The sequence below is a fragment of the Colossoma macropomum genome, unplaced genomic scaffold (assembly GCF_904425465.1).
Source record: "Colossoma macropomum unplaced genomic scaffold, Colossoma_macropomum, whole genome shotgun sequence".
Taxonomy (NCBI): domain Eukaryota; kingdom Metazoa; phylum Chordata; class Actinopteri; order Characiformes; family Serrasalmidae; genus Colossoma; species Colossoma macropomum.
The window spans coordinates 35292415-35307898 of NW_023494792.1; the positions used below are offsets into that span (position 1 = coordinate 35292415).

Consider the following 15484-nt stretch of genomic DNA (forward strand, 5'->3'; position numbering starts at 1 on the left):
ATAGGGCTGGGCATGGTTGTCAATTTTTCAATACAAATTTCTAAGTACTATTTTTGTTTGATACCTTTTTTCAGTTAACAACATGTTTACAAGATGTAATTTAGGCAGACAGTCTGCAGTCTAGAATTTGGAACAAGCACGCTTATTTGCTCACCAATGCTGATAAGACCGACTGCTGAGGTATTGAAATTAGGCATTCAATGACATGGATTTAATAATAATAGCACTCTATCTGTCCAAAGGTTTTGAGCAATACCGCAGGCTCTGTGGACTCACTTCTTGACACAGACACCCTGAAATTACATTTCTGTGCTGGGGTAGGCCATTTTTACCCCACACCATGTTGCCTTCTGCGCTGAGTCACTGTTGTTCCCATAACAGACTGTGTTGCAGCCATTGTGAGACATATTTAAAACTTTGGTAAGGCTACAAGGTCAGCAACAATGCTTCTTTCTCTTTCTTCAGGAAGTAAGGTTACAGCTGCTGTGTGCTCTTCATTCGTGATGCTATATGAAGACATATTAAAGGTCCAATCCAGTTTCTTACTTATGTGCATATTGAGCAACTTAAAGCTTTGCACCAGCTCTACTTTGGAGCCTCTAATGTATGAGGGAATTACCTTCCCAATGAATAGTCTTATTGACTTTAATAAGATAATTTAGCCAAAGATCAAATTTATCCAGTTTTCACAGTTTGATCAACCAACTTTGTTTTTTTGTACCTGAGTTAGTAGAAGCTTGTATTGCAACAATTAGTGTGGTGCTAACTGCATGCCTAAATTATTAAACAACTAAGTAATCAAGTTCAAGATATTATGTGTTTAGTATGCCATTATACTACAGCAAATTTGTAAATGTGGTTACTGCTACGCTTAATAACATAATCATGTAATCATAACGGTGAACATCAATGGGCTTAGCATGCACCCTTGAGGAACTCCACTGCAATGTTGGATGTTTTGTTTTGGATCTTAACAAGCTTGAAGCCTGTTGGCCAGAAAGTCACAGCAAGAATAATTTCCCAACCAGTTTCTGGGTGACCACGGTATTGAATACAGAGCTGAAGTTAGCACACTAAATAAACTATTTCTAAAAACTTTTGTTTCCAAAAGTTTGAGCACTCCTGACCAAATGACATATTGTATTGATTTCTGAAGTGAAAAAAAGCTTCTGTAGCAAACTATTAAAAAAAAAAACATTTCACAAATGTTCAGTTAAAATAAGACAGTAATTGTAGCATGTGCAAGTTCAGGCACCATTCCAATGAAGTTTCAAAATGTAAATAACTCATTAGGCCTCAACTGACTTGTTGTCGGCTAAAAACAAGTGAACAGTGCAATAAAAAACTCTCTGACTCTTCAAACCTTGTCCTAATACTCAACAGTTATGGGCTTCTCTAAGCAGCTGGCTGATCTGGAAATGAAGCTGAGTGAGGTCTACAAGAAAAGGCTATAAAAAGATGTAAAAGCGCTTCCAACATGCCATTTCACTGTTCAAAATGTCATTAATAAATGGCAGTAAAGAGGAATTGTGGAATTCAATGCACAATCTGAAGGACAAAGGAAATTCACAAATAGAGCTGCTCATATTCTGGCCCAAAACAAATCTCCATTGTGCAGTGTTGTTTGAGCAAACATGGAAAACTAATCAGAAGAATCAGAGTGTGATAAAATTCTCTGCATCTTCAAACCTTGTTCTATTACTCAACACTGATGGGCTCCTTACCTGCAACATCATCACAAAAGTCAACATTGAAATGATGTAAAACAACATGTAGATAAGAGGCATTTTGGAAACAAATGCTGCAAATTGATGGAGGTACTCTTTTGCCACAGTCACAATAGGTATTGTGGCATCTGCCTTGGGCCGCACTGCCGTGAAGAGCTTAGGGGGTGTGGCTATGTAAACTGGCTCTCGGGGGACACCACGCCTCCTGGTTAAAAAGACGATTGTTGTTGCTGTTGTTGCAGGTAGCTGTTGTTGTTAGAGTAATTGTGTGTTTTTAGAGTAGAGAGTCCCCAGAGGGGACTGTCCATGTTTCATGTTGGGATAACACTAGGCTGGGCATTTCTGGTATTTGTAAAGACTCACTGTTGAAGTGCCTCTTCAATAAAAGAGCATTTGCCCATTTGCACATTTTCTTCTACGCCAACGGTATTTTATGTTTGGAGAAAAAAAGAAGCAGCATTTGGTGAAAAAGAACACCTTGCCAAATTTTAAGCATGGGGAAGGATCTATTACGCAGTGGCAATGGTATCCTCAATGCTTCTATTGTGGTTGTAGCTGTACTGGTCAGGAAACAGTGTAGGAGTGAGATGGAAATGTGTGGAGTCTCTCAGTGCACTTTTTATTCAACAATAAACAACAAATTAATGGCAGAGTTGCTTTGTACACAATTAGGGAAAAAATAGAAAAAGATCTCCAGATGTCATTAAAAAGGTAAAAACTTGTAGCATCTGTCTGTTCCAAGAAAATGCAATAATTTACCGTGGTAATCCACGTGGTGGGGATAATTGATTTATTGTATAAATGTAAATATTTTTCACCATTACAAAATTAAAAAAGCAAAGGGACAGAATTTTTTGAATAGTTTAACAATGATAACTTGTACAAAGGATACATAAAAACACAAGTAATGGGTTTGGATTTGTGTATACCAACCAAATTCTCCCAATATATTTTTTTAGAAATATTGGAATATGGAATATGGCAGGTTACCCAGTTTGGATCAATGAGAAACAGAAAGGTGCACTCACAAAATGAAATTATGTAATGTTTTATGGTTAGTACAAACCATTAATTGCGTATACATCCATATACAATGCACTGGCCTTACTTCTCAAGAAACTCAACTTGACTCTGTGAGTCCTCTTCTTTCCCACCTAATGGGTTACATCAATACTATCAGCATTTGGGTATTGATGGCTCTCTCTGGAAGTGGTACATCCATTTTTGCTAACTGTGGTTTTTGATCACTAACTAGAAAATAACATTTCTTTATTTGTTTATGGATAAGCAAAGTTAGCCTGCATTGTGATGTTGTCTCTTCACCACTAGAGAGCAGTATTGCTACAGTAGTGAACCAGATTACATGGTTACTCATGACAAAATAGTGAGACAGAAGATGATGTACATCAACAGAAGATGATATATCCAAACTGTCTTAGATTCTGATGGGCATTCTTGTTGTGCATCTGCTTTTAAATAACTCTTTTTCACATTTAGTGTTAAAGTTTCGCACATGCGAAACATAATTTTTTTACATACAGGTGCTTACATATATACAATACATATGGGACATGGTATTATTACATAAGGTAATAATATAATATTTACATCTTTACTTAACATCACAGGACTGATTCTGAAAATGAATCAGAATCAGAAGCTTCACTCCAGTAGCCAGTTTGTAGTCTGTGAAGGCTGAAGTTCTCTTCATATTGCAAGTGTTTCTTTAGTTTACAGCACTGGCAGACACAAATCACCAGTATAATCATCATCATCACTGAAAGAGCTCCTACCAACACTAGGATGGCTAACCCGATCCATTCAGCAGGATCTGGACAGTGTACTAAGACAACATCACTTATTTTACTGTCAACTTGATTGTTCACAGCACACTGAATGTAGTTCTCAACGTCCTCCACTTTTAAAGAGAAGGTTTGTTCATTTTGATCCATATCATTTTCATTCAGGTACCAGCTGAAGGACAGGCCTGTGTTGTCTTCAACATCACAGCTGAAGGTAGCCACCTTGTTATGACAAGTGACATTGACTGTTGGCTTTGGAACCTTTGCTGGTTAATAAGAAAAAATAGAATTCTGTGGTTACATTCACACATTCAGCGTTTCAACATTTATGTTCTAAACCATGTAATTCATAGAAGTCACAACTATTGTGTGCAATATAACAATCCTGCTGTAATTTTTAGTGATGTTAACATGATAAATTATTAACACCACCCAAGACACACATTTTCCTAACTTTACCCTTCTGTATTCACCCTTTATCAAATTAGAGAAAATAAGATAAATGCTATCATGATTAACTACCCAAACTAACATCATTAACTGTGATTCATTATTTTAATTGTTTGGCAGCCTTAATAATTTTCAACTTGTATTTCACTTAAACAAGCGGAGAAGCTGTGCAGATTCTAAATTTCCAATCCAGACAACATCTGTAAAAAATGTTCCCAGTCAAAGTACTGTAAAATGGAATTGCAAATGCATTAAAATAAATCATACACTGTTTTAAGACTGCTATCATTAATTTATATTATTATATTATTTATTATTACTGTAAAATACTTTATGCAAGAATACCTAGTTGAACTGGTGAAACTACTGAATTACAGTAAAAGTCAGTATTTCTAAGAAACTGACTGTAAAATGATAAGATTTACAAATTATTGAGAAAACACACTTTTACTGTTAATTAACAGGCTTGTCTGGCTCTTCAGGCATTTTTTTTACAGTGTAGACGAGGAGATATATTATTATGGTTTGAAGCTGATGAAAAGTTATTGTTGTGTATGCAGTCTTGTTTTGCAGAGAGAAAAAAATCCCTTACATCTTTGCCAAATTTTTTGAAACGGAAAATAGTTAGAAGTGCAGATCCAAACCTGTCAATATAGAATGTATAAATGTAATGCTTTATGAAGCTATAGTTACTTTAACTCTAAGGGTTAAAGCAACTATTGTGTATGGCATGAAAAAGCTAAGACAATATACACCGACCGGCCACTTCATTAAGTACACCTCCTTGTTTCTACACCCATTATATGACATTGTCCATTTTATCAGCTCCACTTACTATATAGGTGCACTTTGTAGTTCTACAGTTACAGACTGTAGTCCATCTGTTTCTCTGATACTTTATTAGCCCACTTTTACCCTGTTCTTCAATAGTCAGGACCCCCATAGACCACCACAGAGCAGGTACTATTTGGGTGGTGGATCATTCTCCGCACTGCAGTGACACTGACATGGTGTTGGCGTGTTAGTGTGTGTTGCGCTGGTACGAGTCGATCAGACACAGCAGTGCTGCTGGAGTTTTTAAACACTGTGTCCACTCACTGTCCACTCTGTTAGACATACAGACCATGTTGGTCCACCTGACAGATGTAAAGTCAGAGACAGTGGCTCACCTGTTGCTGCACAGTTTGTGTTACTCATTCTCTAGTTCTTCATCAGCGGTCACAGAACAGTGTTGGCTGAATATTTTAGGTTGGTGTGCTATTCTCACACTGTAAAAAAGGAGGGTTTTAACTTCAAAAAGTAAGTAACCTGGTTGCCTTAATATTTTGAGTTCAATTAAACTTCTATTAGTAAGTTAAGAAAACAATAATGTGTGTTTTACATTCTGGTAACTTATTATTTGAAGTTCAGTGAACTCAAAAGTTTCAGGCAACAAGCTTACTTACTTTTTTAAATTAAAACATTGAATCATTTTTTACAGTACAGTCCAGAAGTGATACTGAGGTGTTTAAAACTCCAGCTGCACTGCTAGACACAAGGGGAGGCCGGTCGGTGAATACTATGTAAGGTGTTTTCTACCAGTAAAGCACTATGTTACAGCAAAATATACAGTAGTTGCATTAGAACGGAATATATCATGATTTTGCATTTTTTCATCAAATAAATCTAGTAATAAATGGAATTTTAGTAAAGAAGCATCCATAATTATGAATTTCTTACCGTAAACACAGAGGATCACTGACTGTGACATTATTTGACGTCCATCCATTTCATATACCTCAGCTCTGTATTCACCTTTACTTTCTGAGCTTACATTATAAAGCAGCAGAGATCCGTCCTTTGTCACATTTCCACGTCCGTATGTTTTTTCCTTTGTCCTCTTATACAGAATCATAGAGTTATGGACCCACCTTAAGTAATGATTCTTGTCAAATGATTGAAACTGCAGTGGAATGGTGAGAGAATCACCTTCTTCAGCGTTGTAGTCACATGCACTGCAGTCTTTAAAGGTAAAAATAATGAGGCTGCAAAGGAATAAAACTGCAACAATGTCCTTAAAGTCCATTGTTCTAACATGTTTCACAGACAAATGGTGGAAACACTTTAGCTTTCAGTTTTATTTCTTGATTTCCGTTGGTTGTATGGAAAGAGTTGTCTGCATACTCTGCAGATTTCCTCTCAAACTCATAGCAAGAACACGTGTTTCCATAGAAACTTTTGTGGTTAAATAGGCTGGTTACGTTCTAGAGAAGTGCAATGGAAACTACGTTTCGTGTTGAATCTATTGTGTCAAGCATAATATTTCACTCAAGAAAGGGACAGATAGGAGAATAACTTGTGGTTCATATGGTGGTGTGGGTTGGATCTTCCGGGGCCCCGTGCAAAAAACATTAACAGGCCTCCTATAGGTTGTTGTTATGTCACAACAATGACAAACTTACTTCAGAGATAAGGCTGGCGATGCTTCAATGGTACTGAATTTTTGCTTTTTCTTTTGTTTGTTTCTTTTCCACGAGCTCCATCATAGTCTTCTGAATTATTGGAATTGCTGCACAGGTGGTGTTTTGCTTGTAAATGATACTTTAGGCTCCATGCACTTCAGTGTTAAACAAACTCAAGGCATGACAGAAGTTGGACATACATTGTAGGGTAAAAGTATGTGGACACCTGACCATCACACTTACACGAGCTTGTTGGACATCCCATTCCAAAACCATAGACATTAATTTGGAATTGCCCTGGAAAACAGCCCTAGACTATTATTCCTCCTCCACCGAACTTTACTGTTGGTACTATTCATTCCAGCAGCTAATGTTTTCCTGACATCCGCCAAACCCAGATTTGTGAGTCAGAGGGCCACACAGTGAAGCAGGATTCATCACTTCAGAGAACACGTTTCCACTACTCCAGAGTCCCATGGTGGCATGCTTTACACCACTCTAGTCGTTGCGTGGCATCGCGCATTGTGGTTAGGTGTGTGTGCAGCTGCTCGGCAATGAAAACCCATTTCCTGAACCTCCTGATACACAGTTCTTGTGCTGATGTTGTTTCAGACAGTGGCGTAGCTACGATCTTATTGGCCCCAGTGCCCATAGGATCCCATTATGTTCTGCATCTAATGTTATATGTTTCTACCTATTTGGATTGCAACATATTATTGGTCGGTGAAGTTATTCATCATGTGGATTACATGAATACAGTTGAAACAACACAGGTTTGGTTCCTGACTTCTTGCTGCTCTCTGTGAGGCACAACACAGGGCAGCCATTCAGCTCTGTTATGGTTACATATATCAATATTATAATCACAGTGACAAAAACAGCCTGTTTTATCTTAAGGCAGCGGTGCCCAATCCTGGTCCAAAAGATCTACCACCCTGGAGAGTTCATATCCAGCATACCTGGCCCTAACTTTCAGAGTCCTCTGAAGGCCTTTGTTACCTGGATCAGGTGTTTTTTCCATTAGATTAAGAGCTAACTCTTAGTTTAGTTAGTAGTAGATTTCCAGAAACAGGTTAGGGTTTGGGGCAGACACCTCCCAATAGAAAGTACCCAATAAATTATGTTTTTATATGTAGTTGGCTTTTTACTATTTCTATTAATGTCTTGGGTTTGAATAGATCATAACATAATCTTTGTAAATATCTAGGGTTAGAATTTTTTTTTTATTAACCTTTGTACTGTGGGACCACAGTTTGAACAAATTCAGTAGAATGGCACATATGAGGCTTTATTTAACAGTGAGGCACTATGTTAACCCTTATAGAGTTATAAATGTTGTTTAAATGCAATTACATAATGAAACAACAACAACAACAAAAACATTTTTGCATAATGAATTTACATTCAATTTACGCTCTTTATCAACAGAGTCGGGTCCTTTGCTGGTAAGTACAGGAAGAAAACATTCAACTATTCGGCATCTCACTTGTACAATTCTTAAAAGTCACAACTATTGCCAGAAATAATAAAATCATGCTGTAATATTATGTGAATTGTTTCTCATTGAAACAAGTTGAGGAACTGTGTGGACAGTGCAGATTCTAAACTTTCAGTCCACACCACATGAGTGTTTGTAAGTAGAAAAGGAGGTATTTTACTATAAATTTGAATTTTATATTGGACTGGATGAAAATGTAGGGTACTTAGGGTACAGTCTTGCTTTACAGTGAGAAAAAAACAACGCACAGACTCTGACAGTGTAGACAGTTAATCAAGTGGAAATTTTGGATGGTAATTAATGTAATTATGTAATTACATTTAAATAGTACAGCAGAACAACATTAATAACTCTTGCAGTCATGGTGAGGTAATAAATGCAGCATACAGTTTTCCATCTTCCAGTGAGGCATTAAACATCAAAATGTCAAGTCCGAAGTTTTATATTTTATGTTTCACAATTCTTCATCAAACAAATTTAGCAATAAATGGAATGTTATCAGTATCCATAAGTAGCATCCACAATTCTGAATTTGTTACCATAACCACTGAGGGTCACTGATTATGGCCTTCAGTTAATTTCCATTCTTATCTTGAACCTCAGCTCTCTATACACCATGCATTTTTCAATCTCACATTCTGAAGCAGCAGAGATCCGTTCTTTGTCTCATTTCCAAGTCCAAACGTTTGTATGTTCCTTATCTTAACTAAAAGCATGGAGCTACAGAAACATGAGTCTCGTCAAATGATTGAAGCTGCAGTGGAACGGTGAGAGAATCACCTTCTACAATGTTGTAGTCACATGCACTTTAAAGGTAAAAATAATGAGACTGCAGGAGAATAAGACTGTAACACCGCCCTTAAAGTTCATTGTTTTTCTAAAGTGTTTCACAGACAAATGGTGGAAGCACCTTTACTTTCAGCTTTATATCTTGATTTCTGGTGCCTGGATAGAGTGCTAAGTTGCATACTCTGCAGATTTCCTCCCAAAATCACAGCAAGTATGTATACAGATGTGTTTTCATAGAAAGTTTTGTGTTCACATAGGCTGGTTAAGTTCTAAAAGGCTGTGATAGAAATGTACAGAAACATAATATTTTGGGAAATGGGTAGATAGATGCATGAGTTACTTGTATTGAATGAGGTGAGAAAGTCCAAGTAGCGTAGTCATTAGAACAATTGAAGATTAGAAAGCTGAAACATAGACCAGTGACAGTAAGGTGCTGGCCCAACACGAACCCCAGCTTCAATCCCCTTTTACAGTAGATTCTAAGTCTCTGGAACTGTAGTAGAGATAAGGAACAGCATTCTTTCAAAACTATATATGCCACAAAGTGCCATCTTGATCGTTTTCGTAGACGTGAATATTTTAAAAACTGTGGGGTCAACGACATCAATTGTTTTTATTATTGCCCCAAACAAATACAAAATGTAAAAAAAATCCATTGCTTTTTTCTTGGTGAGGACATTAAAGGGTTAAGAGTTCAACTCTGTTGAGATCTGGTGACTGTGAAGGCTTGTGATTTGCACCACCAAACCAGCGACCCAGGGGCATCACTAAAGGTTCATAGATGGGGGCCAAGCCTGTACTAGGGGGTCTGGGGGCATTGTCTCTCTGAAGAATTTTTCAATTGCCCCAAAATGTCTGTTTATCATGAGTTATTAGAGTAGCAACAGCTAGAAAATGTGTTAAATATGGCATTTTGGTCAAATTGGCACAAGTAGATCTGTCTCATTATAGTTTGTATTAAGCACAGATCAAATATGACTTAAACACTATATCCATCCCCGTACAACAGGCACAGATAAAGCAAAGGCACTGAAGTCAAGAAATGCTATTTACTCTCTTAGATAAGCTGCAAGGTCCTAAATATATTATTCAAAAACACAGATTATAGATTGTTCTGCTCTCAGTTGGTGCAATCAGAAAGAGTGTGGATTTGCTCTGCAGGCATGTTTAATAAGCTAAATGACAGAATTCCATGGTCATAGTACAGAAATTATATTTTCTCAGTGAAGGTTAATTGAATTCAGTATTAATTTTAACTGAAAGCTTAAACAACTCTCCCTCTTTTTCTTCTTGGTCACTAACTTCCATCAGATCTGCTTCAGTCCTGTTAGTCTCCTTCATCTTCTTTCTCTCCCTCTCTTCCTGTGTTTAATAATACATTATTTTATTACACCCCAATTTACAAGACCTCAAGGAAACTATGAGAGATCAGTCAATTCCAATCCAACAGCACCACCCAGTGGACACTGCAGACTGTCTGAGCAGGAAACTGTGAGACTAAATGAGCAGGACCTTGTAAGACTGACTGACCAGGGCACATAGAGACCGGCTGACACTGCAAGGGGTTCTGAACACAACACCAGAAGAGTGACTGAACAGGAGACTGAGAGACCAGCTGCAAGACACTGGACAACCAATTGAACAGGACACTGGGAAGAGCTCTGGACAAGACATTGGAGGAGGGGGGGTCTGAACAGGACACTAGGAGACCAACTGAACAGGACACTGGGGGGGGGCTTCTAAACAGGACACTGGAAGACCAGCTGGACAGGACACTGAGACTCTGGCTGAGGCTGACACTCTTTACCTATTTGCAGGGGAACTGATGCAGCAGCGTCCTCATCTTTAATCCAGAAATTCAGGTTCAGCCTCATAATGTGCCACAGAGGGAGACAGCAGCAGGAAAAACTCTCTAAGATCATGCCGGTATTTGACTGAGAAAATCTGGAGGATGATGATGATGATGATGATTATTATTATTAGTAGTAGAAGTGGTATTATTATTAATAATAATAAATATAATAACTCTTTTTACTCTTTTCTTTCTCTGTTGCTTTTAGTTCACAGTGTATAGCATTTATGTTGCACTTTAAATGTATGAAAAGGTGCTATTTAAATAAGGTGTATTCTTATTATTATTATTATTATTATTATTATTATTATTATTATTACAGTACTTACAATGACAACAGAAAAATACATTTCTTTTTTTGACCACAGCGTGCTGGAAGAGAAACAGCGTCACCCAGTGGACAGTACATGCGCTCAGGTTTGGGTGAGAGAGGTAGAGGGAGAGGTAGAGAGATAGGGTGTGAGGGAGAGACTCGTGTGCGCGCCCACAGGCGCTCACAGGTAACACGCGCGCTTTCACTCGGGGGTTAAAACGGGCAGCTTGACAGAGAAACAAGAGAACAAGTGGAAGGAGGGAATCAGCTGGGGATGGATGTGGAGGCGCCTCGAGCCTTGTGGGCTTTGGATTTTCGGGCTGCATCGCTGATCTGATCTCGCTGACGTGAGTTGCTGGTTATCATCTGGTGCTGATCTGCCCTCGTGCGAGCTCGTTAACTGCTGATTATAGTAAGAAAACAAAGAAAGTGCGGTGGCTGTGTGGAAGGCGTGCAGATTAGATTAAAACCCTTCTGTGCGCGTGCACATACACCTACACATGCTCGCGCTGCATTCATGAGACCGGCAACGTTACAGACGAGACTTAGTTGGGCTTTGCTTCTTGTGCACTTCAATGAAATGCATGTCAGTTATAATAATACCAGCCATTAATACTAATTTAATAACCCGAGATCGCTCTAATGAATAAATACAATGCAATGTAATGCAAGCAAGTTCAGTTCAATGCGCTGCAATTCAGTGCAACTATCCATGACACGAATAAAGGAGCTGAATGTGCGCAAATGGCATCCAAGCTGACAAATGCAAAGACTTGCACGCGCTTATTCTGGTCACTTCTGTTCATTTTATATGTTTATTTATCCGGCATGGTCCCTAAAGACGGTGGCATCAGATTGTGTAAGTTCCTATCTCCATCATTAGGTTTTTGTTGCAGCACGTGTGCGCTCGTGCTCCACCCTAAAACATGGTCAGCCTGTGTTTTTTGGACCAGAAAGAGCTGCACAGCTTGAATGAGATTTGGACAGAGTGGCAGAATGGACAGAATGAAGGCTCTCAGGCTGTGTACATGAGCAGATGAATGAATGTGTCCAGTGGGATGACTGGAAGTTAATGAGATTTGCACACTCATCTTATTGCATGGGTTCTGATTTGAACCGCTGGCCAGTCTGGACCCTAAAGGACGGTTTCTTTTTCCCTGTCTGACCATTTATACAGAGATGAAGTCTATGAAATATGCAGGTACATGCTGTATATCTCAGAGAAAACCGATATGATTTGTGTACTAAATGCACAATGAAACAAAAGAGATTTGCATATATGGCTTTTTGTAATTTTTTCCATAAGAAAGAAAAGTAATGGAAGTAAATGGAAATACAATTATGAACAGCTACAGAAATAAAACTCCCCCTTTTTTCTCATCAGATTAGCCAACAAACTGAAAACAACCTTAGCATTCCACAAGCAAATCAAACAGGCATTGCAAGTTAAGAATAAGTGTTAGGAATCCTACTTTAAGAGTTTTGCTGTTGCCAGGCTCGTTGCTATGGGGTAGAAAAGGTTAACACACATAAGAAAATATGTTCCTTATAGGTTCTTTAGTAAACGCAATGGTTACAACCATGACAACTCAAAGAACCCTTTAAATGTCCAAATCAGTGGGCACTGCAGTAGCGTCTAATTACAGCCTGCATGAGGCTCTTGATTAGCTGGATTAGCTGGAGGAACCTGCAGGAAGGTAGATGTCCAGGAGGAGGGTTGGTGATTGGAAATGGTTCTTTGCATGGTTGATGACTCTTCTTTATGATGGGGAAATGATTGTACATGATTCTTTAAAGAATCTTTTACAAAATGGTTCTATATGGCACCAAAGAGGGCTGAATTTTTACTCTTAGATTTTCATTCATTCATTAATTCACCCAAACCTGTATTTAAGCTTGTGAGGCCTAAAGGCATTTTCTCGATTTTTGCATGTCTTCTTAAAATCACCTTTAAAGGCACTTGCATAGAACACAGTACCCATATCTGTCATATCAAAATGCTGTTATCTTTGTTCCTACTTTGCAAAACTGCTTTAGCAACTTGAGTGGCTGTGAGCTTTTTATGCGCCATTTCACGTCTTGGATGACGACTGAATGAAGAATGAAGGGTTTCTGGCATGATGGGTAAATGCTTAGCGATTTGTGTGAGTGTCCATTGGTAAGGCTCACAAAAAATGTAGATGGTGACACGAATCCTCCAATTATGCACAGTAAGAGGCAGATGATGTGTATCTCAGCCCCCCTTCACAGCCTCATAACTCTGGATGTGAGTCATGTATGGTCTTGTGACGAGATGGAATGGAAAGGGCGACTCTACAGATACAGGAAATGTTTGAACTGTATTTCTGCACTGTATTATCACAAAGATAGAGAAACATATATAGAAACATCGGATTTGACTCGCGAGTGTGTTTGTGGACCCCGGAGGGTTAAATTTGGAATACTCTGAGGAAGGACCCTCATTTACAGTGTACCAGAAAACTGTTCTTGTGATAAATGACATCTTTTCTGAGGATGTCATGGGCATGGACAGTACTTAAAAAACACTGAACTGCATGTTTCACTTAAGAGAGAGCATCATTAATCCTGTTTAATTGGATTTAGTGCTGCACAGTATGTAAAATGTTTAGTAAACCTCATTGTATTCATAGTTTTTGATAGCAGGTTTTAAATGTACGGCTGTTCATACATTATGTTTCTTCCAGAAGCAGTTATGAATGCAAAGAATATGTGAGTATCAGCAACGGCCCACAATTCCCACACTGATGCATCCCAAAAATAAAGAGGCTAAAAGAGAGAGAGGCTAAGAAAAGAGATGCTGAGGGAATACAAGTGAGAAGTGGGAGAGAGAGAGGGAGAAAGAAGGAAAGAGAGACTGAAAACGAGAAGAAAGGAAAAAGATACAGCAAGAGAAAATGAAAGAGAGGTAGAGAGCAAGAAATAGAAATAGACTAATGCTAGGGATGCTAAGGAGAAGCAAGTGAGGAGTGGAAAGGGATAGAGGGAGAAAAAAGACAAGAGAGAGGGAAAGAGAAAAGAGTGAGAGGAAGGAAAAAAGACAGGAAGAAAAGAATAATAACGATAGAAGGAGGATAAGGAGAGAAAGAAAGACTAAGGGAGGGACTGAAAAAAGGAGGGAATACAAATGAGGAGTGGAGAGAAAGAAAGAAAGAAAGAAAGAAAGGAATAGAGAAAAAGAAAAGAAAAAAAATAGTGATAACAGGACAAAGAGGGAGTGCAAGAAGACTGAGAAAGGGGAGGCTCAGGAAATGCAAGTGAGAAGTAGAAGGAGAGAGGGACAAAAGAAAAAGACAAAGACAGATGGTGAAAGGGGAAAGATAGAGAAAGAGATGGAATAAAAAAGTGAGAAAGAAGAGTGAGAATGATGAAATAACAGAGGGAGGTAAAAAGAGAAAAAAGAGGTGAACAGAGTGAGAGGGAGAAAGAAAAGAGAGGAAAAGAAAGAGGGAAAGAGAGAAAATCAACAGAGAGAGAGCCAGGAGTAGACTAAGAAAAAGAGATGCTAAGGAGAGGCAAGTTAGGAGTGGAGAGAGGGGGAGAAAATAGAAAGAAAGTCAAAAAGGAGGAGCAAAGAGAGATACAAAGAAGAGGAGAAAGAGTGAGCAAGAAAGAAAAGAGAGAGAAAGACAAAAGACAGAAGTGGGGAAGGAGAAAGAGAGAAAAAAGAGAGGGAGACTAAGGAAAAGATGCTGAGGAAATGCAAGTGAGCAGTGGAGAAAGAGAGAAAGAGGGTAAGTAAAAAGAGGGAGAAGAGAGAGATGGAGGTAGTGCAGATGAGCGTACATCATGTTTAAAAGCAGGGAGCGGTGTGATGCTGATGGTTTGTGAAGCAGCTCTTCGATGTGTGTGAATTAGTCTGTCATGACGAATTGCCATTTTTTTCGCTTGTCTGCGACGGCTGCCAACGCCGTCTCGCCGGAAAACACAGGCAGTTCCTGGATTACTGCAGCATCCGAACTGTTTAATCTTCTGTCTGAAGTGGTTCTGAAGCAGTGTGTGGTATGCACAGGGATAACGGGCTCTTGGTTGTGATGGGCTTTGGACGTTTTTGGTGGAAAGCTGAGGGAATGTAGACAGGCAGTGGCGTTACAACAATCACACCACATCAGTCAATCAATCAATCAATCAGTCAATCAAGATGAAGCAGGTTTCTTCAGTGTAGTGCTTTCAGATCCTTTGTGTCGTGTGTCACTACCCAGTCTGCGTCTCCTGCCCAGTTTGCACCATGCATGCGCACCACTGTCACACATACGCAGAGAACATTACTTTTACCAGCACTGCCAAATCTGTACTGCATATACATAAGCATTTTAGAGCAGTTTAAAACTGTAGTTGAGCTGGAACATTGTTTTGCACTCTTCCCTGCTCAGTTGGCAACTGTCCTTTTCGTTTATCAGTGAAAACACAGAGCTTTAAGGGGCGATTAATTATCAAAGCGGTTCTGCTGTAAAGCCCTGTTCGAGCTAGATTTTTTTTTTTGCCATACAAGGTCCTATAATGTAATTTGTGTGTGATTTGACTGGCCGATTCGAATGGGGGAGCCACACTTGCAAACAATAACAGCAGTGTTCCGGGGCTAAATGGCATATAG

At 38.8% G+C, this 15484-nt stretch overlaps 1 protein-coding gene across 1 annotated transcript; it reads right to left on the reverse strand.

The window, feature by feature from the left end:
- Positions 1 to 2649: 2649 nt before the first annotated feature.
- Positions 2650 to 6131, reverse strand: LOC118811360 (carcinoembryonic antigen-related cell adhesion molecule 21-like). The gene is made up of 2 exons (XM_036575518.1): positions 5699 to 6131; positions 2650 to 3795 (listed from the first exon to the last, which is right to left on the reverse strand). Exons 1-2 carry the CDS (start codon positions 6042 to 6044, stop codon positions 3350 to 3352), a joined length of 792 nt encoding a protein of 263 aa, XP_036431411.1. The 5' UTR covers positions 6045 to 6131; the 3' UTR covers positions 2650 to 3349.
- Between the last annotated feature and the right edge of the window lie 9353 nt (positions 6132 to 15484).